The following is a 22,536-nucleotide window of genomic DNA, read 5'->3' on the forward strand; positions in this document are numbered from 1 at the left end:
TGTATTGATTTGTTTATGTCTTAAGGGAAAAAAATGTCAAATAAAAACTATTTAAAAAAAAAGAAAAGCAGAGTGGACATACTGTATTTGATTCAATATAAAAACAGCTATTTCAGGCAATCTCCAAGCTCTGCAACAGACATGCTTTTATACACAGGGCCGGATTATAATGGGGGCACAAGGGGTCAGTGCCCCTGGGCCCCCCTCTAGCTAGGGGCCCCCTGTGGTTGGCATGTATTTTTCAAAAAAAAAACATTTATTTTTTATTTTTTTAGCTAAAGGTTTTGTGCATGGGAGTGGGGTAGTGGTGCAGCTTCACTTATCTGCCAATGTGACAATGATTAATGGTGCTGAGCATTGGGAGCCAAGTGTGCAGTGCATTACTGGGAGTTGACTAAGTCCCATGACACTTTGCACCAGAGGGCAGAGGCTGAGTTGTTTGTGCTGAGCTCTGATTGGTGGAGCTCATTACATGCTTCTCAGGCCCATGGATAACAGCAGCAGCAGCCTAGTCATGGGAGGGTTTTAATCAGAGGCAGCACTGGGACTGTGAGGTCTCCTACAGAGTAAGGTGCAAAGGGACAAACACAGGCTTTTCATATGGTATGTATGTATGTGTATATGTATGTATGTATGTATGTATGTATGTATGTATGTGTGTGTGTGTGTGTATGTATGTATATATATATATATATATATATATATATATAATATATATCCCCTGAAGTTACCCATTGACCAAGTTTATACTGCCTTTACTCTGTGTTATGACAGTGTAATATTCCCCCATGCAGTTTGCGGCCAGTAATGACAAGCGCAAGGGGGCCCCCCTGTCTAAAGTGCCCCAGGCCCCCCGAAGGCTTAATCTGGCACTGTTTATACATTTATATTAATGTCAAATGATGGTCTTCCTTGTCCTTTAAACAAGGAATGTAACATATTTTACTGCTCTATCAACAAGTGAGACTGCAATGTCATACCTCCCAACTGTCCCATTTTCCACGCTAACGACCCTTTTTTGGGGACGTTCCCGCGTCCCACCTAGGGCCAGCTGTGTCCCTTGGTTTGGGGGGGGGGTTTGGAGTCCTCCCCGTCATGACTTGCGAGTACAGGCCATGCCCCAAAAGTTTGTTTGATAAACTTTCTCAGCCGTCTGCACCACAAAATTGTGCACACCAAATATAAACCGATAAAATATATACAATATTTTCTGCTTCTTAAAAGACAAAAAAGATTATGGGGGTATTAACAGTATCAAAGCTAGAGAGATGCAATTGTGATAGATAAAGTGACTGCCAATAAGCTTATGCCTTATCATTTACAGGGTTTGTTTGAAAAGGAGCTGGTTGGTTGGTACTTTAACTTTCAAAATGTTTTCTCTCTCCAAGCTTTAAAAAATACCCCCTTAATGTTATTCCAACTTATAGGATGGTTGTATACAGTATATGTCTATTTAATAGCTAGTGTAGTAGTATTACCTGTACTTTAGTCCTGACCTTTAAACCAAGATCATACTTGCAAAATACAGTACAGTATAAATTATATTCCAAGGACACTAAATTCTTATTTGTATGTCACACACAGTACAGTTTTGATGGACCATCATTTTCTACAACCCTCATCATAAAATATGCATTACAGATAATTATCATTTTATTATCTAGATTACAACCAAGGCTGCATATTTTAATAATATAATTTTCATGACCTGCCAACAGCGGGAAAGGCCATGAGGATTATATTTGTATAGAGAATAGGATAAAAAAATAGTCTGCAGTTGATCATTGTTGCAAAATAAAGCCCATTACAAGGAGCAAAATAACACTTGCAGATACAGTATAAATGATTAAAACCTGGCACTGTACCAGGAAGGTTAGGGTGACAGTTTGACAGTGGATAACTAAGAAACAAATGAGAGAAATAAATAACAGTGTACCTAAATCAGAATCAGTATTGTTGCATAGAAGTTTTGTAAGTAGGTTTTTGTTACATTTATTTAAGTGATTCATATTTAAAGTCTAATGATTTTATTTTGAAATGTATTTTAAATTATTCATACATTATAATGTTTTGGATAAGCACTGTAGCTACAGTAAACATTTTTTATTAGAGATGAGCAAACGAGCCGTTGTTCTTTCTTGTTTTGGGTTCTTGAAACAATGGTGTGTTTTACTGTTGGTATAGTATATTTTAGAATGAAAGTGAGCAAACAGGGTGAATATTTTACTACCACCCAGCATTAATTGGATTTGTAGGACATGTGCATGGGAGCTATGCTTATTATATCATTTACATACGTTGACCTGATATTGGGCCTGATTGAGAGTGAGTTGTAGTTTTGTGTTAAATCACAAAACTACAACTCCCAGTGATAGAATACGGGGTGGCCGTCCAGCACAGGACAAGGCTGCCCCGCATGCTGGGTCTCGTCTCTGATGCGCTTGCAAATTTTTACAGGCACATTGCTGAAGTGCGAGCGCTTTGCTTTACAGCGAAACACTCACACATCTCTGGCTGCCCTCTGGCTTCACAGGGGGCAGCCAGAGATGAAACCAGCCACAGGAGGACCATGTAACTAGCCGCAGGAGGACCATGTTTCAGTAGCAATGGCTGCATTTGCTATCACACAGGCACTGTGGCCTTCCCTACAAGCAATTCAGACAACAAGGCAGTTGTCCAGACCACTCCCACAAAATGCTACATTACAGCCCTGCAGTAGTCCATCGCCACCCCATCACTGCACTGAACAGGTCACCTCCATTCCCGTCACTACTTAAACTATGGTCATGGCAAGACACCAGTGTGCGCATGCATAGATTTAAAAAAATCACTTGCTAGCAATTTTTGAAGATCTGCACATGGGTCTGAATCAGGCCCATTGTTTTTATGTTTTCATCAGATCATGTATGTCACTAAAGCAAGATGGCGATGTGTGCAAATACATGAAACAGAGAGCAGCAGCAGTTCAGATAGCTGGTTAGTAAAAGATATAGCTGACTTATCTCATCTTAATGCTGCAACAAGATGGCATTTCATGCAAATGAAACAGATGGACAGCACAGCCTCTTATAGGTAGTAGGATGGATGTTTAATGAAATATACATGTAAGAAAATTCCAGAATGCCTTACTAATACAAAACCATGGCAAATTGCATCCCATACTGCTATTACAGTATATGACAAACAGGACACATGCATACAGTAGCTTAACAACCAATGCACTCCAGTGTTAGGGAATTCTACTGTTGTGTTTCTTTGGGACATCACAATAGTCATAGTTTTTTATATGGTAAGCTTGTGACCAAGGTCTTGTGAGCAAACCTCTAGGTCTGTCTGTTATGGCTGTGTTATAGTTGGCTGACAGTTAGGATTCTGAAAGTCAGTATACCAACAACGGAATCCAAACTGCCAGTACTCTGACAAGGTAGTGAGGGAGAACAGCCCCTGTGAGTTGGGATCCCTACTGTCGGGAGGTCATTTAGCACCCATCTGTTATTACCCAGTTTTGTTCTGTCACTGTTGTTTCTGATTGTAAAGTAACGGGAAGAGGTTCATTAATTGGGGGTCCATGTCCGCAGGTGAAAAATTTATTTGTGTCTGCCTTTTGACCCTGTTGACCTATATCAACCTTTTGTCTGTGTTGACCTATTGCTTGATGACCTATTGACTGTCTATCTAGGCAGAGTAGACCTGTCAATCGACACCCTCATGAGCGCTCTCACACTCTCAGTGAGAAAGATGTATTTATTTTTGCTCAGCATAATGGCCAGATTCAAGTAGCATAAGTAAAGTTACATGCATAGAAAAGGGTGAAATCCTTGTGCTTTTATGCCTGAGGCTATTGAATTGTAGACCCTTTTTCTCACATAGTAAATTTTCTGCTAATCCACATTAACACTTAGGATTCAGGAAAAGATTTTGGAGCTATGGCTTATTGTATTAAAAGGCACTTACAATAACTAAGATTTCTGTTCGAGTCTAACTCAAGTTTGAACAGAAATCTGCATTACTGATAGTGCAGCCTTTCAGAATATCATGGGCTGCTGGGACTGTAACCAAGAGCATAACTACCATAGGTGCAAGGGGTGGAGCTGCTTTGGGACTTCTATACTGAAGGGGGCCCATCTATACTGTGTAAGTTATATGTGCAATATACATTTTTTACCATCAGTTGGTACATAGGGACCTACGAATATCTAGCTGCACCCCTGGCTGTAACTGAATATGTCTGTGGTAATTAGCCTGTGGTAATTACCACTGCTCACCGATTCCATACCATAGTATTTCTTCTTTGAATTTGCCTATTTCAGATGTGACAGATCTATGCTGAGAGTTAGACAGTGATGCCTTAACCCCTTACCGCCGCAGCCTGTTTTTGCCTTCCTGACAGAGCCCTTTTTTTTCAAATCTGACATGTATCACTTTATGTGGGGATAACTTTTTATTGCTTTTACTTATCCCAGTGATTTTGAGATTGTTTTCTCGTGACACGTTGTACTTTAAGTTAGTGGTAAATATTGGTCGATACAGTCAGTTTTTTTGTGTGAAAAATACCAAAATGTCGTAAAAAAATTGAACATTTAGCAATTTGCAAAATGTTAAATTTTCTGCTTGTGAGACAAATCATACCACTCAAAATAGTTAATAACTAACAAAGACCATATGTCTACTTTATTTTACCATCATTATTTCAACCTCCTTTTCATTTTTTTGGACACTAGGGGGCAGCAGAGACAAAATTATACACAGAACACAGAAAACGCTGCAATTGGCTGTTCACATTTGAACAGCCAATCGCAGCGATCGCCGATGGGGGGGGGGGCATCGCTGCCCCCCCTGGGCTACGAGGGAAGATGTCTGCTGTCAGGGACAGCAGCCATCGTCCCTCTGTCACCGTGTCTATAGACGCGGTGACAGTTTAAAGTCATGACGTACGTTTATGCCATGCGCCGGGAAGTACATCCCGGCCATGACGTAAATGTACGTCAAATGTCGGGAAGGGGTTAAAATGTAAGTCAATGTCAGTAGCAGGACCATTAAAACATGACTGGTATTAGTACATGTAGTAGAAATGCTAGATGCAGTACTGAGAATCTCCAGTTTATAAATTGTTCCATGATAACCAAGGTATAAGGTCATTAGGTCCACACTATCAAGGTCGACATACATTGTGTCGACCCCTGACAGGGTCAAGAGGTTCACACAAGCATTAGGTCGACTTTTGGGAAGGTGAACAGTCAAAAGGTTGACATGTGATTTTCAAATTTTTGATCCGACATGTGCCAACAGGCAGTATTTCATGCCCTACCATCCACTAATACTTGGAGGGAGAATAAAATAGTGAGCCTGAAGCATGGTGAGTTGACACAGTGTGTCCATATCGACAGTATCGACATTAAGAACAAAAAAAACACGAAAAACCCATGTCGACCTTTTGATGGTCGATCTTCCCAATGTCAAACTAATGCTTGTGTCGACATTTTGACCCTGTCAGTGGTCAACCCAAAGTATGTCAACATTAATTTGGTCAACCCAATGACCCATATCCGATAAGCAAGATAAAGCTGATTATTGCATTGTCACTGCAGTACAATTTAACTAAAAAAAATATTCTATTTCAGTTGATTCATATTTTGGCTAAAGTAATTTCAGACTGTTGATAGATTAATAGCTACATGATAAATGTTCACACTGACATAACGTTTACATTGCTAGAATGTCGACACTGTAAATATCAACAGTTGTCATTTAAAACAATGGGATTTTCCATTTAGTCTTACTCTAAGCCAACACCGAAATCTGACTCTTATTATTGCCGAACCCTAACTTAACTTACACTTACCCTAACTCTAAAATTGGGTATCATCATTCGTAATTCTGAATGTCAACAATGTAACTGAATACCACTGTTTCAGTGGCCACCACACCGATAATGCACAATGAGATAGGAAAAGCAGAGGTTAGATCAGTGCAGCTATTGCTATAAAATAATGCATTTTTTCTAACTATTTTCAATAATGTTTTTTTTACTCTATATGTTCTCCCTGCAGCGCCACAACATTGATTTGATTTATTTGCATGATGGCAACAAAAATTGCCTTTAACAATGGAGTTTGCGCTGCCACAGCTATATAAAAAATATTGTTTTAACACATTTAAGGTTCCCAACTTAGTTATTAAAATTCAAGTTAAACTGTAGATGCATCTGGCGCTCCTGCCATGAATAGTTTTTTTTCTGCTTCCTCTGTGTGTTTTTATTTATATATACTGCATGTGTGTGTGTATTTTTATTGCCAATTTCTATCATGTTGTCCTGTAAATAAGTTATGTAACTATGTCACATACAGATGTTACTTTATGTTTTTCATTAAATATTAAAATGTGTAGAAAGACGCAAAAATTCCACTCGTATTGACATTTACGTACAGTATAAGTAGGCCGACATTTTATGACCATGTGTATCACAAAGTCTACCTTTCATTTCCAGATTAAAACAGTATTTATTTTTTCCTAAATGCATAATTTCATTCCTAGAATATATATATATATATATATATATATATATATATATATATATATATATATATATATTTACAATAATATAAATGCAAAACTGTAATTTAATAAGCTTATATTTACTTTTTTTTCCCAAGAAAATGGTTTCTCCCTCAAATGCATACTGTACTTGAAAACAAATGCCTGAAGAAGTTATTTTATTGAACTTACTGTACTTTAATGAATATAACTTCTCTGATCAAATTCTTTTACTCAGGGATTCATTTGAAAATTATAATGTTATATTCACTTTCATATTCAAACTTTTGATATATGAAATGGTATAATTTTTTTATTTAATACATGCACTTCTACCTCTTTGCTAGAAAAATAGTCTTGTTTTATAACTATTCCCAGTTATACGGTGCAACACCGTATACTGGAACTATATAGATATATATGAATTAAAAAAATAAAAGGAACATTTACATTACAGTAGGTTAAGCTCTGTAGGTTATACTTTGTCTCTCAACAAAAATTGATTTCATATTATTGTATTATTTTGTTCTACAGTATGTATATTCACTGTTTCACTTTAAGATTATAAAATAGAATTATAAACAAAATTGTTTTTGAAATTGCACACTTTGGTATTAAATCATATCATTTGGGTGTTTTTGTAAATTATGTTTAGTGAGTATGTTCCCAAAAAGCGCTATGGCATTGTACTATTGTATAGTGCTTTAAAATGTAAACAAAATTCTAAACACAAAAAAGTGTACTAAGGATTTGTTGTCAGATTTTATCATGTAATATAATTTGGCCAAATTGTTACTTAAGTGTATATAAAAATTAGGATAAAATAAGCACTTACTTTTAGGGTGGATTTTTAGAGCCTTAGATTCAATGGCGTTTGACATAACAATCCACTTCCCGGACTTATTTGTTTCTTCTTTGTGAATACACCCAGAGAAACAGGAAGGGAAAAAAGATGACAGTAGTGTAATAAGGATCTAGTCTTTTTATATCTGACATTTAATGGTTTATAAGTAGCCAATATGTAATCTTATTATTTGTTAGGGATTAAAATATATATAATATATTTTGCTATTCAAAAAAAAAAAAAAAGAAAACAAAATATATTTTCATTTTCTGATTTCTAAAATACAATACCAGGTCAATTTTTTTTAAATAATGTTTTTGGTGATATGAAATATAGGGCTCTGGCAACTACATGTAGAGAATGATATAGGTGGAAGAAAATGAAACATGTTTGGAGTTGGTTGCATTAAACAATCCTGATATTTCCCAGATGAAATTCACAAAGATGTTTACAAAAATTTTACACCTACAGTTTAGTGCAGCTTCTGCAAAGAAGGAGAGTGGAGACACTGTATGAACACTTGAAGCAAAGGCCAGGTTGCCACTGACCTTATTGAAGTGTTTATCCACGTTCCTAACTCCTTAGTTCATTCATATAGAAGTTATTCAGTAATACCTCCCTGATACGTTAAAATTAAATTACTATCATTGTTGGTTCCTACTGCATACAGAGTACACATAGAATCCTGGAATACTTAACATTGAATGTCTGAAATATTGGAGTGAAGTTAAACAGTTAAAAAGCTAGTGACATAGGGTGTGTGAGTGAAGTTGGCACTTAATTGAATTCTCCATTCGGTAACCAACTTCACTCCACGAATATAACAAAGTGTTGCCAGTGGGGGGGGGGGGGGGGTCCAATGAGCAAATAGCAAATATATGTTATATGGACTGCACTATTATTCAAAAGGAGATTTTAAAAGAGATTCATGGTTTAAGTATGCCAGCAATCCTGGATTAATTTTACCTGCCTCTTACAATAATTCTACCACTTGACATAATAATCGATAACTTATAAGATGAAAGATGAAAAAGCATGCATGGCTTAATTTAAATATGTAGAGGTGTAATACAAGTGCAAACTATATTATAATGCTTGTACATAAACCAATTTTGTTATGTCCATGATAAAACTCCTGGTTGCCACTAATTTAGACATTGAACAACAATTTGAGGATCCCAAATATTTGTCATTATCGTGCCTCTTATCTCTGAAAACAAGTCTCACCATTCATGCTATATATTATAAATTATTATACTGTATTACAAAATATCTAGTAAAGATATATATATATATATATATATATATATATATTTATATAAAAAATGCACAGTTTACAGGGTTTCTTGTGCCTCCTGGGGACCATGTCAGCTTCCCTCACTTATCCTACTGCTGAGTATACAGACAATAGATGTTCTTTCTATCAAGAGTAAATGAGGATTAGTCAGGAATCGGATGATTCATCCGCTATATTGACGTCAGGATAACTCATTCACTAACTGATACAGCTGTTCCTGAAAACCTTCATTAATGAGAGGGAGGGGGATGGGATGAAAGCTCATCTAATGTACAGTCACTATTCAGAATCCTACATTCTGTAATACTTATTGTAAACTGCATACTATATTTGTCACTAAGATATCTTAGTAACCCATTTCCTGTATTATCCACCACAAAAAGTCAGGACATTTTTGTCCTATTTTTTGACATAAAAATTATATTGCTTTGGTATTTTCCCCTTTTTTTTCATTCATCACAGTAAAGTAATGCTGATTATACATTTTATCAATCAAAGCTACGGTGTTTTTAAGAGAAAAATAATGGAAATAGTAAGAGAAAGCAATCTAAAAATGTATATAATTAAAGAGCAACTTTAGTAGAAAATGTTTTGCCTAATTGAAGTCACTATGTTAGTTATTATGACTGGAAATTTTAATTTTAAATTCTAAAATGTTTATTAGTTTATATAATGTTTATTTAAGAGGGAGTTTGAATGAATGACTTAGAATCTTTTATTAAAAAAGGTATCTCGATACAGTCAACAGCTGAAATCTATTGTGCCAAATATAATAATAGAGCCAACTATTTGCTATGTATTGTCTAAGTATAGATAGGGGCATAGGGGGATAATATACAGTATTTATTTTTATTATAAAAATACAGTATTTTACAAGGGATATTTACTGAAGTGCGGGTTTACAAAAGTGGAGATGTCCCCCATAGCAATAAATCAGATTGTACTTGTTTATCTAGCTCTTTCTAGATGATTAAAGCTAGAACCTGATTGGTGTCCATGAGCAACATCTTATTCTAAAAAATAAAAAAAAACACACTTTTGTAATAGCTGTTCATACTTACTTCACACTAGAAACTGCTAGTAAAGTCTATAATCATACATAATAAAAAGCAGAGTATATACACACTGTACATTTTTTGGTACTTGTGTAGTTTCACGGCGCCACCGCGCGCACAGTCTGTGTCTGAAACTTGGCAGCCTGCCAGACGCTCTGTTTAACTGTGCGCGTGCCGCTCTAGCTGTTCTCAGCGCAGCGCGTGGCTGCTTTCCTTATGTAAGCTACGTTATTAGCATAGCGCTGGGCAGCAGCAGCGCACGCTGCCCAGCGCTGACAGGTCACTGTGGTACTTGTAGTTCCACAGTGAAATAGGCAGTCCTGCGCACCGCTGACAACCCGGCAATTTAGACTCCTGCGCACCGATGACAACCCGGCAATTTAGAAGCTAAAGCGTCTAAATCCAGAGACTCCCTGAACCGGATACCTCGGCAATTTAGAATTCTAGATTTAGAAGTCCAAATCCAGACTCCCTGCAAACCGCTAAGATGGGGGCATCTAAATTTAGACGCTAAAGCATCTAAATTTAGTAGGGTCTAGGGGTACACTATTAAACCTGTTCACAATGACACTAGTCGACGTAACAGCTGTCGACCTTGTTAATTCCACTATCCACGCCAACCCGAAGCGTGGTGAGCGCAGCAAGCCCGCGAGGGGCAGCGGTACACGTCCTACGACCTTTTCATACCCCCACTATCCACGTCGGCATGGAGTTTATTTTATAAAGTGTGGCGAGCACAGCGAGCCACCGAGCCCGAAGCATGGCGAGGGGACGCAGATACCTGTGAAGCCCGCGAGGGGACGCGGATACCTGTGAAAGATATCCAAATTGAGCTACATTTACAGTTGACGAACAACCTTGATGAACAACTGGCAGGCATGCGAATCATCATTCATCATTATTCGTTGTTCGTTGTATATACACTGAAAGATATTTGGACCAATATCATTCACTAGGGCCAAAATGAATGAAATTGGTCAAATAATGTTCAAAAAAACTGTACAGAGTGTATGCACATATAGGGTAAAGCCACAAATGGTGGCTATGCTTGTTCTTGCTATGCTGTCAGGAAAGTGTCTCTCTATTGAACAATCAATACTTTAAATCTAGACAAGTGTATTTAAGTTCATCATTTGCCTATGATTGAGAATACAGAGCATTTTAAAAGTAATGTATTTAACTGTTTTGAATAATCAATTAGCGTTAATCACTACATTTAGTCTTTGGGAAAAAAATAATCTATTTTACTGCAAATAAATAAATCAGGCTAGGATCCTACTAATGCATTGAAACATAATGTCTATAAGGTATTCAATTGAGTTCATAAAATGAAAATCAACCATAATATCAACTCAAGTTTATGATAAAAGAATGAGCACTACCATTAAGAATGTTAATGAAGTGAAGCAGATAATTAAATTGGACATTTAGCAACAAAAAGCAATAAATTCAAAACTAGCTAACCTCAGGGGCTAAGCAAAGAGGTAATGCTGTGTTCATTCATATTTTACCCAGTTAATAAAAGGAATTCCTTTTAATAATGAATACATAGGGGGTTATTTATGGCTTTGAGGCATGTCACATTAGTGCACTAATTCTTACACTTTTGTGCTTGCTTTTTTACACAATATTATGTTATACTTCATACAGATGTTCCCTTAATGCCAGAGGCAAACGCAAGATTTTTACAGAGTAAGGTGGATTATCATCAAAACGGCCTGTCAGGGCAATTGCTGTTATTTACATATGTATGCTGCCTACATGGCAGATAAGTATTTACTTTTCAATAGAGCTTACAATCATTGCGTGTTTACATTTCTTGTTGAGCGTGCTGGTCCCTATCTTCAATGGATGGCTTTGTTGCTTACCTATGAGGAGTATATCTATATACTATTAACAGACCCTGCCCTCCAGAATTGATGCTTGAAGAGTGTGCGGTTCCCCAGGCTTTTGAGTCGAACACCAAAATCAAATGCCAGCTGACCCTACCAACATCAAAGCAATCCCGGCACCCCTGGCACACACCTGACAGCTGCTGCAGTCAGTGGAGCATCAACTGGCCACTTCTATCTAAGCCCAATAATTACTTCCTGGGAGGAGCTGCACGCTGCAGCTTCCCCTACTGCACAATCAGCCAGGCTCAGTGTAAAACACAAAGAGAAGCTACTGTGTTATAGATACAGCCTGCAGAGCTCCTGCAGCTCAAAAAATATTAAATATCGGATGGCTGTTGCGATGGATCAGTGAATGCATGTATGTAATGCGTCCATATGCCTTATGGGGCGAGATGCTGCAATCTGACTTTGGCACCAAATAGTGCACCATTTTTGTCTTAAAAAGTTGCACAGATGCCAGGAAATAACATTCCATTTGTTCTATTTAATAAACATAACTATTGCTTTTCTCCAGCATTGTAGCTGAAGAAAGCCATACTTTTTATTTCACTCTATTTAGTTACATGAAAAGTTCAGAAACATCACTGATTTCTTTAGCTTTTCATTTCTCAGTCCTCACACATTCCTCATCTTTTTTGACAGATATAATGCCACCTCTAGATGGTGCTATGTGCCTTTGTACCTGTAGATATAGAGGAAAACAGGGAAGAGGCATTCTCTTCAAGCTTTCCTCCAGGTCAAGGCCGTCTCGTCACCTCTGCTCATCCGGTGGCTGCCGCTCCCCCATAATCTCCCTCTTCAATTTGTTCACCCCATCTGCTTCTTTGATAAGCTTCAGGCTGATATCACTAATGCTCATCCGCAAGTTTGCAGACATGCACACATCTCTAGCAAATGCAAAACAGGTTTGAAATCTCTTTGGGACAGCTCTTTACTGCAAATGCTATCACTGCACTTAAATATGGAGATTGAAAAAAGCTAAGTTTTGTGCCAATTTTCACTCTGTCTGTTAAACAGACCTATAAGCAGTGGCAGCCACAGAGGAGGGGGGGAGGGGGGAGCTGCAGCTCATTTCAAAATTAAAATAGGACTGCCTCACCAACTGCCACTAACTGTTATTCCAAACTGACTAACTGGCAGTTGCTGTGGCTCCCCTATTTGTATTTCAAACTGTGCTGCAGCCTCACCTCTGAAGCTGCCACTGTCCATAAGTGTACTAGGGATACTGGGATCCAATATTATCCCCACAGGAATTAATTTTACCCACATACAAAGTTGCAGATGGTGGATGAGAAAAAGCCGCAGCCAGTGTATCTCAGCACTTCCTACATAGATTCAGACCCAACTGCACACACATACAAATGTCACACACAAAATTAATCAGTGAAATCTATCAGTTTTTTTATTCATGAAAATTGAGGGGGAGATGAGGGGGAGATGAGGGGGAGATGAGGGGGAGATGTACTAAGCCTTGAAAAGTGATAAAACAGAGAGTGAAAATCCACCCACATGACCTATAATATGGTAGTTAGGAGCTGATTGGCTGACACTTTATTGCTCTCCATTTGATCACTTTTCACATTTAATACATCTGGCCCTTGGTGCAGTCAAGTCGCACAGGACCTGGCATCCCTAGAGGTGCTGCTGAAGCCACATCTGTACTGTATATGGGCTTGTTACTAGCCACCCTTATATGATGCTCTGTATTTGTAATGTAGGATTTATGAGGGAGGGATATATCAAGCATCACATTTTGAATGCAAAATATTCAGCCACTTATTGTGCAGCATTTCAGAATTAATGCTGTACGCATTTAAATTTAAGCAAAGAACAGCTAGGAACAGCTTGGAAAAGAGCTGTCCTTTGTGTTGTGTGAAATTCATGTTTTATTACCTGAGAGTTACCCTGCAGAGTGCTATTGGGCATGTGTGGCCATCCTACTGTGCCTATGGTATATCTGCTCAGAAGGTAAGCAGGTTCACTTCAGAACCATCTATGAGGATGTATGATGGAAATAAGCCCATAGGCTTCTATAGACAGCACCAACTATAGATGTTGTGGCCTTCTATGCATTTGGACAACGCAGCAAAAGTCAGAAAACTGCATTTTTTTGGGCGGTCTGAACACATTTTTAAGATTGAAACCTCTCACCCTCAATGTAATAACTTAATTTGTATAAAATAAGTCTAAGGGGGTATACAATTATTTTCATAAACTGCCAGAACCGGGCCCAGAACTGGGACCAGAACCAGATTCAGAACCAGGATCAGAACTGAGACCAGAACCTGGACCAGGATCTGGGGCAGGACTCTGGAGAGGTCAGAGAATACAAATCAATCAAAATTTTGATGTACAGTACGTAGACTGCTCCCGACAGAAAAAAACTGTCTAATTCAAATTGTTGTAATTATGACTGAAAACTGTCAAAACCAATTTGACAACTTCACATTGACATGTTCATGACATTTTTCTAAACTACAAATCGACAAAATGGTAAAAAAGTTGAAAGTAAGAAATAACGACAGTCGAGAAACTAAAAACTAAAACTGTCGAGGCAAATTCGTCAGTTGGGATGAAAAGGATTGAATAGTCGAAAGCAGTCGATAGCAATAAGACTAATATTTCTTTAAAAAATAAGAGGTTCTCGACAAAACCAAGATTTCAATAGAGATTTAATACCCCCCTTAGTCAATGGTTCTCAAATGGAATCACAGCGCCCTAGAGCAGCAAATTTGTTTTAACACAAACCTTGCCCAAACATTTCTTACATAGACATTCATATATAAATAATAAATGAACTTATATTTTGTGATTGATGGCCACCAGCACTGGTGTTGCCCGTTACATTGACCATAAACAATTTGTACTGGTCCTGGACAACCAACACAAGACACTCTTGCAGGTATACAGGGATCCTGGGGTGCACATCAATTGAGAGGTGCGACCATGCAGAGACCTTTCAGTAGAACTGCATACAAAGTCAAAGCTGCAGGTGCACAAATCAAACTCCCAATTTAATGAATATTGCAATAAAATTTTGCTTGCAGGTGTAGTGAAACACCCCAAGGTGCCTAGGTACAGAGTTTAGAAACCACTGGTCTAAGTTACAATTTTTTAACCTTGTTAGTGTGGGATACTTTAAGAGTAAAGGTCAATGTTTCTATTTTTAATTACTAAGATATGTATTTATACTTACATTGCTGCCTCTTTCCCTCCCTGAGGAAGAGCTATCCAATTTGAAACTTGTTGATGGTAAAGAAGCTCATTGAGGACGTGTACCTGACAAATGTGATATGGTTAAAGCCATTCTCACTTAAGTGAGATGAGTGCAGCATTGGAACATCCACACAACAGCAGGAGGTGGACAGCACATAATGTAATCATCATCTAATCATTTTGCTTTTCTAAAAATTCTGGATGCCACACATAAGGGATGCCAGAAGATCACATTGTTATCAACTTCTGAGAAAGTGCTATTTGGACTCACTAATTGTTTTTGGTGCCCAAATTTCTTCAGCTCAGACAGACCTGCTGCCACAGCAAAAGGCTCACTGTAATTTCTGGCCATGTACATGCTATTTACTTGGTATTTTTACACTCTTCATGGGCTGGCCACACTTATTCTAAAATCCAACAATTGGGAGCTCTCCTCTATAAATCCTACATTTCTCCCTGCACCTGGTGAATATGATCACTGCAGTGGTAAGTGTAGAGAGTTGGGGAAGGTAGAGGAAGGGATGGGGAGGTAAGTATTCCTATACATTAGTTGATATATGGGATCCGATATGTAATGCCGGCGGTCGAAATACCGGCGGTCGGAATCCCGACACTGGAATCCCGACCGCCGAAATCCTGACATGGGGGGGACGTGGAGTGCCCCCCCTTGCGGGCTCGCTGCGCTCGCCACGCAGCGGGCCCGGTGCCTCGCTATGCTCGGCACGCTATTTTATTCTCCCTCTATGGGTGTCACGGACACCCACGGAGGGAGAAAGTTTCGGGATTTCGGCGGTCGGGATTCCAGTGTCGGGATTCCGACCGCCGGGATCCCGACCGCCGGCAAATTGACTGCATCCCGATATATGAACCATTAATAGGTCTTATATTCACATTGTACTAATAACATATTTATTTTTAGAATAATAGCAATCCAATGGGTCACAACAATTACAAAAAAGACTGAATTAGCATGTTTTCCAAAAATCGCACATGTAATAGCGGTAAAAATCACACTTTTTGCCACACATTTTGACCTGTTGAATTTTTGACACACTTCAATTCGCATCCAGATGTTTTCCCATTATAAAGTATACAACTCGCAAATTAAATAGGGTGTGATTTTTGGTAAACATTGCCAAAAATCACAAAGCAAACCATGCACAGATCAGTAAGATCTATGCATGGTTCTGTCCAAATAAATGCTTAAAAAAAAAAAAAAACAGCAATGGGTCCCCCTTGCTGAGCATAGCCAGCCCTGGGCTCATTGAACTGGTCCTGGTTTCAAAAATATAGGGGTCAAAATGTGTAGGGGTCCCCTAATTTCAGAAACAGGCTCTTGGATCGGTGCTGGTTCCAAAAATACAAGGACAACAGTTATTTTGGTGAAGGCTTATTTGTATCTCCTGGGCTGAGTGTCACTATTTGCGCTGTGGGTTGTGAAGTACATTTTTGTCTCTATCTAAAAATACAAGGGACAAAAAAATTTGGGTGTCCCCCATATTTTGGAACCAGCACTGGGCTCGAACAGCCAGTGGTGTCATGCCACAGCTGGGGGTCACTATTTACGTAAGCCTCCCAGCCATACCATTCGCACTGTGGCTGGTCAGCCCTGGACAGGGTACCTGGGGGAGTGGGGAAACCTCCTAATAAAGAGGCTTCCTCACCTAGGCTTCACCCATCCAGGGATGAAGCCCAGGGCTGTCCCTTGCATCCCAGAGCGGTGGACGCCGGACTGATATGTGTAAAACTAGAATAAGCAGTAAAGATGAAGATCTACAAACAAGCCTAATCCTTTATATGAAGAGGTGGTGACTCATCCAAGTCCATGAAAAAGAGAGGTGTAAATTTACTAAAGAATGAAAATAGGTGATGTTACATATAGCAACCAATCCAACTCTATCTAACATTTTCGAAAATGCAAATGAGAAATTATTGACATAATCTGATTTGTTGCTGTGGGCAACATCACTTCTTTTCACATTTAGAAGCTTTAGTAAATGTGCCACTATTAATCTGTCTGCTATCCTAAGTGTGGCAGAGAGGAAGCACCCCTTTCCAGAACTTTTGAGAATGCTAGAAAATAGAATGATATTAGAATAATGGTACTTATATGTTAATTGGGCGCCCGTTACGTAGTTTGCGTAGTGGTGTATTGAGAATACCAATACACCACTATGCTGGTTACGTAAACTACGTAACTTACGTAAACTACGTAAGTTACGTATTTTGAGCTACGTTAATGCATAATGTTTCATATTCCCACTATCCACGTCATACCCCCACTATCCACGTCATACCCCCACTATCCACGTTGGCGTGGAGTTAATATTATAAAGTGTGGCAAGCGCAGCGAGCCACCAAGCCCGAAGCGTGGTGAGCGCAGCGAGCCCAGCGACGTATCCACGTACCCTCGCTACGCTCGCCTCACTTTCTAAAATTAACTCCACGCCCACGTGGATAGTGGGGGTATGATGTGGATAGTGGGGATATGCTCTCCGTGGGTCTGCCATGACAGTCCCAGCGCTTAGGGATGGCCATCGACCATCAATGTTTACAAAAAATCCCTGGATGACCATCGATGTGTAAAACATCGATGGTCAGTTGCACTTTTGCCATCGATGGCAACCATCGATGGCAAAGGCAATGATGGCCATCCCTGGATGACCATCGATGTGTAAAAACATTGATGGTCATCCATTGCACTTATACACCATCGAAGGTCAGATGCGCTTTTGCCATCGATGGTAACCATCGATGGCAAAGGCACTGATGGCCATCCATGGATTACCATCAATGTGTAAAACCATCGATGGTCATCCATTGCATACTTATACACCCTCGATGGTCAGTTGCACTTTTGCCATCGATGGTAACCATTAATGGGAAAGGCAACGATGGCCATCCCTGGATCACCATCAATGTTTAAAAACATCGATGGTCATCCATTGCATACTTATACACCATCAATGGTCAGTTGCACTTTTGCCATCAATGGTAACCATCGATGGCAAAGGCAACGATGGCCATCCCTGGATGACCATCAATGATTAAAAAAAATCGATGGTCATCCATTGGATACTTATACACCATCAATGGTCAGTTGTACTTTTGCCATCGATGACGACCATCGATGGAAAAGGTGGCTGGGGTGACCATCGATGGCAAAGGTGGCTGGCTAGTACAGCTGGGTGAGTCGGGAAAACATGTGATGTTCCCCCAGCGGCCGCATTGCATCACCGCCGCCCACCTACCTGCCCGTGTCACCGCCACCTCACCGCCCGCCCTCCCGCCCGCTGCCTCACCACTCGCCCGCCTGCTGCGTAGCCGCCCACCGCCAATGGCTACGCTGACAACATAGCCAAAGCTACGTTATCAGCGTAGCGTAGCCAGGCGCCCGGCTAACATATAAGTACCAGAATAATATATAAATCAGTTATCAGCACTGCACAATGATGGAAATAACATACTGTAACAGTAATGTCAGTGTCAGTGGCTGTTGTGAATACAGTAACACTATATTTGCTCCCACTGGGCACCATCTAACGGCCACCACTGCATAAAACTCTTTAATTTACCCCATAGACGTGAGGAACTGCATTAGCCTTTTATTATAAAGGACTTATTAACAGAACTTTACTACTGTCTTTAACATGTGACATTTTCCAAACTGTGTACCATGGCACCCGTTAGTTTGGCTCACTAGCTGCTGCTCAGAGTGTTTTCCAGATGCTCTAAGCAGCAACACAACTCCCAAGGCACTTGGGAAAAAGACACAGTGTCTCTCCCCAAACAGTGTGGGAGACATGACCGGAGGAGAGGGTAGTCTGCAGTCTAGGATAGATATGGCTGGTACCACCCCAGTGCAGCTGCACTGCCTGCACGCTCCTCCTTATAATCCTGCCCCCCTGCACAGGCCTCACTGTTTGTGTGTAACCATGTCCCTACCCCTTTCCATGCACCAATGTGTGCCTGCCACTATTTCAACCACTCATATACCAACATACAACATACGTCACCATTTGTCCAAAAAGGCCTGAATGTGTGTTTCACTATGCAACCCCCAAGCCCCAGTGTGTGTACGATCGTACCCGCCCCTGAGATCCCAGCATATAGTGTGTGTCATCATACACACCCAACCATTTCTTAGCATACTGTATGTGTCACTAACAGGACTCAGTATGTGTTTCACCATGTACCAGTCCCATATGACCCAGTGTGTGCATGTGTGTCTCCTCCAAGCCCCACTGTGTATGGTTAGATGTTCATCAGCATTTATATTACCATACACAGAGTCCTCTATCTACCACTTACTTTCCTCTACTCTTAAGGTGATGGAGTCCTGCTTACACCTGGTTAGATTAAACATGGAGAAACCTGAGTATGGTCTCCAAAAATTCAGAGACACTAAGGAGTAAATTTGCCAATGCCCATAGCAACCAATCAGATTCTGTTCCTTATTTTCTAGGATGCAATAGAGAAATGGTATATAAAATCTAAAAGGGTGCAATGTAGAAAAAGTTTGAGAACTACTGCTTTAGGCTATTTTCTAAAGTTAAATAATAACTGATCTATCTTGCTGCTTTTAGTTGCTTTTTCAATTCAGGCTGACCTTCTGCATCCACTTATACTGTTATTTATTTTTGTGTGCTCTACAGTTCATTTTATTGTTATGATGATGATTTTTATTATGTTTTTTAAGTTAACTTTTTTTTTACTGACCTCGGTCTACCCAATGTTAATGTACTTTGCATGTTTACTTTTGGTTTTGAAGTTGCTGCTATTGTTACTATTGCTTCCATTAGCTGATAAATTGCAGTGTATAATAGAAGCCTGCAAATGTTTTAAAAACATAAAAACAGTACTAGTAACAGATTATTAAAGTAGAGGTCAAACTCGTAGTTTGCTCCAAACAGCAATAAACAGAATACAGATCACAGGCAAATTCAGTGCAGGCGACAACAAAGCAAGGTCGCAAAAATATGCAGGAAATCAGAAACCAGGCAGCAGATAGGATACAGATATCACAATGCAGGAGAGCTGAAACACTAGTGTATGATACAACCAACAAGGTATGTCGCTAAAAGAAGACTATTTAACCCCTTCCCGACATTTGACGTACATTTACGTCATGGCCGGGATGTACTTCCCGACACATGGCATAAATGTACGTCATGCCTTTGAAGTGCCACCGCGTCTAGAGACGCGGTGACAGAGGGACTATGTCTGCTGTCCCTGACAGCAGACATCTTCCCTCATTGCCCAGGGGGGGCAGCGATGCCCCCCGCCATGGGCGATCGCTGCGATTGGCTGTTCAAACGTGAACAGCCAAAAGCAGCGTTTACTGTGTGATGTGAAAAAAAAAAAAACTGTATCGACCAAAATTTACCACTAATTTAAAGTACAATGTGTCACGAGAAAACAATCTCAAAATCACTGGGATAAGTAAAAGCAAAAAAAAGTTATCCCCACTTAAGTGATACATGTCAGATTTGAAAAAAAGGTCTCTGTCAGGAAGGCAAAAACATGCTGTGTCGGTAAGGGGTTAAGGGGTTAATTCAGACCTGCAAAACTTGCCAAACTGCAGCAGCGGTAGGCTGCGGGGGTGTTGGCCAGCACAGGGCAAGGACCCAGGGATTCTACCCACATTATGCCTGCAAAATTTTGTGGGCATATTACCGGCTGCCCCCTGGTTGTGCAGCTTAGCTATTATGCAGATCATGGATTTACATGTTGAACACTGCATCATATATTATGCATGTGACATCACACAGCCACCGCGGCCCTCCCTCCAAGCAGTCCAGACACACACCTGATTGCAGTTTCGGGGGATGAAGTGCGAAAAATGCTGAATAGTGATTTCCGCATCTCTATGTATGTGTCTGAATCAGACCCTATGTCATCTGGGTACTGCATCAAACAGAGGTGCAGTTCCCAGATGTATAAATAATTTCAGCAAAATCAGCACCCACAAAATGAGCACCAAAAACAACTACAAAGATAAGCTGATGGTCTTAAAAGGCAGAAAGTCGTTAAAAGATAATGCACCCATTTTAATTCCCACACAAAAGTGCAGGGCCCTTTTGATGTCCTACAGAGAACTGGTAAATTGATTTTTGGAATTTCACAATTTACAACCAAAATGTTTCTAGGAGATTGGTCTACTCATTGCATGTCATTAACGTGGCATAGGGGTGTTTCCAGCACAGTTTTGAAAATAAGCTTATTTATCAATGAGAGAAATGCTTCTGGAAAAAAACAACATTTTTTTTCACCAGCATAGAAGCTTGTTTTCCCTTTGCCCTAGATAATAATGTGATTACTACTCGCAAAAACCCCACTCGGGAGTACCTGTTTATCATGCATAAAAGTGCTCCCTCTTCTAGTATGCCATCCTCAGATGGCATTGATGGAGGAAAAAAATTATAAAAATAATATTTGAATGCCTTAAGTTTTACTAGAGGCAAAGGTCTGTTGTGATTGATGGTGTCTAGTTGGTCTTAACAGCCAGACCTATGTACTATACATAAATATGCTAAGCACTCCTTGCTGTACTGTGGTCCTGGCCTCTGTGCACCTGTTGCGGTATGATGTTCTTGCACTTCTGACACTAAATAAAATCAGGATACAATCAGAAAGTTCCCTAAACCCCCAGCAAAGTTTGTGGTTCTCCCACATCTCAGCCACTTCCCAGTGAAAAGGAAGGACAAGGACCACAATGGCACAATTTTCAGGTCCATGGGGAAGGTGCAGGGCCAATACGACATGATACAAATGCATCGGTACTTGTTTCCTAGCACGGCGTCCCCGATTTTGATCTTATGCAATCACATCGCATCGCATGCAATGTAGCGGCATACGTTGCATGCAATGCGATGCGATTTTTAATTGTACAAGCACCCTAATGGGTGCTTACAATGTTAAATGCACCCCATTGTCAATGCCACCCCCACTATCAATGCAAACCCGAAGCCCAGCGAGCCCGCGAGGGGCGGAGGTACGCGTCCTCTGACCTTTTCATACCCCCACTATCCACGTCGGCATGGAGTTGATTTCAGATAGTGTGGCGAGCGTAGCGAGCCACCGAGCCCGAAGCGTGGCGAGAGCAGCGAGCCCCACGAGGGGCCATGGATTACTTTACATATATTCCAATGCACTTGCCATGCTTCGGGCTCGTATTCCGCTGCGCTCACCATGCTGCGCTCGCCACACTATCTAAAATCAACTCCACGCTCACGTGGATAGTGGGGGTATGAAAAGGTCAGTGGACGCGTACCGCTGCCCCTCGCTGCGCTCGCCATGCTTTGGGTTTTCGTTGATAGTGGGGGTGTCGTTGACAATGGGGTGCATTTAACATTGTAAGCACCCATCAGGGTGCTTGTACAATTAAAAATCGCATTGCATCGCATTGCATGCCATTTGCTGGCATGCGATGCTATGCGATATTTCATTGTACAAGCACTCCTGTTAATTTAATGGGAATATCGCATCGCATGCATCGCATACAACTAAATACGGTATGCGATGGTATGCGATAGGCGTCGTGCTAGGAAACAAGTACCAATGCATCCTTTTCCCTCTATAACATTGCCATGCAATGTGAGATGCCTGCCGCATCTGAGCTGCCAGGTTCCATGCATCTCTTGTAGCATTGAGCATTTTTCTCCAGTGGTCCTTGATCTTGGAAACTGATGTATG

The 22,536-nt window shown here is 40.2% G+C and overlaps 1 protein-coding gene across 6 annotated transcripts in view; it reads right to left on the reverse strand.

The window, feature by feature from the left end:
- Positions 1-22,536, reverse strand: part of KCNH8 (potassium voltage-gated channel subfamily H member 8) — a 323,204-nt gene that overhangs the window by 72,084 nt on the left and 228,584 nt on the right. For 3 of the 6 annotated variants that reach the window (XM_083188768.1, XM_083188765.1, XM_083188769.1), the window contains exon 8: positions 7,370-7,447. The exons of 2 other annotated variants lie outside the window; for them this stretch is intronic. In XM_083188768.1, the coding sequence (XP_083044894.1) occupies positions 7,370-7,447 (78 nt within the window). The remainder of the gene's footprint in view (positions 1-7,369; positions 7,448-22,536) is intronic. One more of the 6 variants, XM_083188766.1, reaches the window with a different exon arrangement.

The sequence above is a fragment of the Crinia signifera genome, chromosome 5 (genome assembly GCF_055691185.1).
Source record: "Crinia signifera chromosome 5, ASM5569118v1, whole genome shotgun sequence".
In the NCBI taxonomy this organism is placed as follows: Eukaryota; Metazoa; Chordata; class Amphibia; order Anura; family Myobatrachidae; genus Crinia; species Crinia signifera.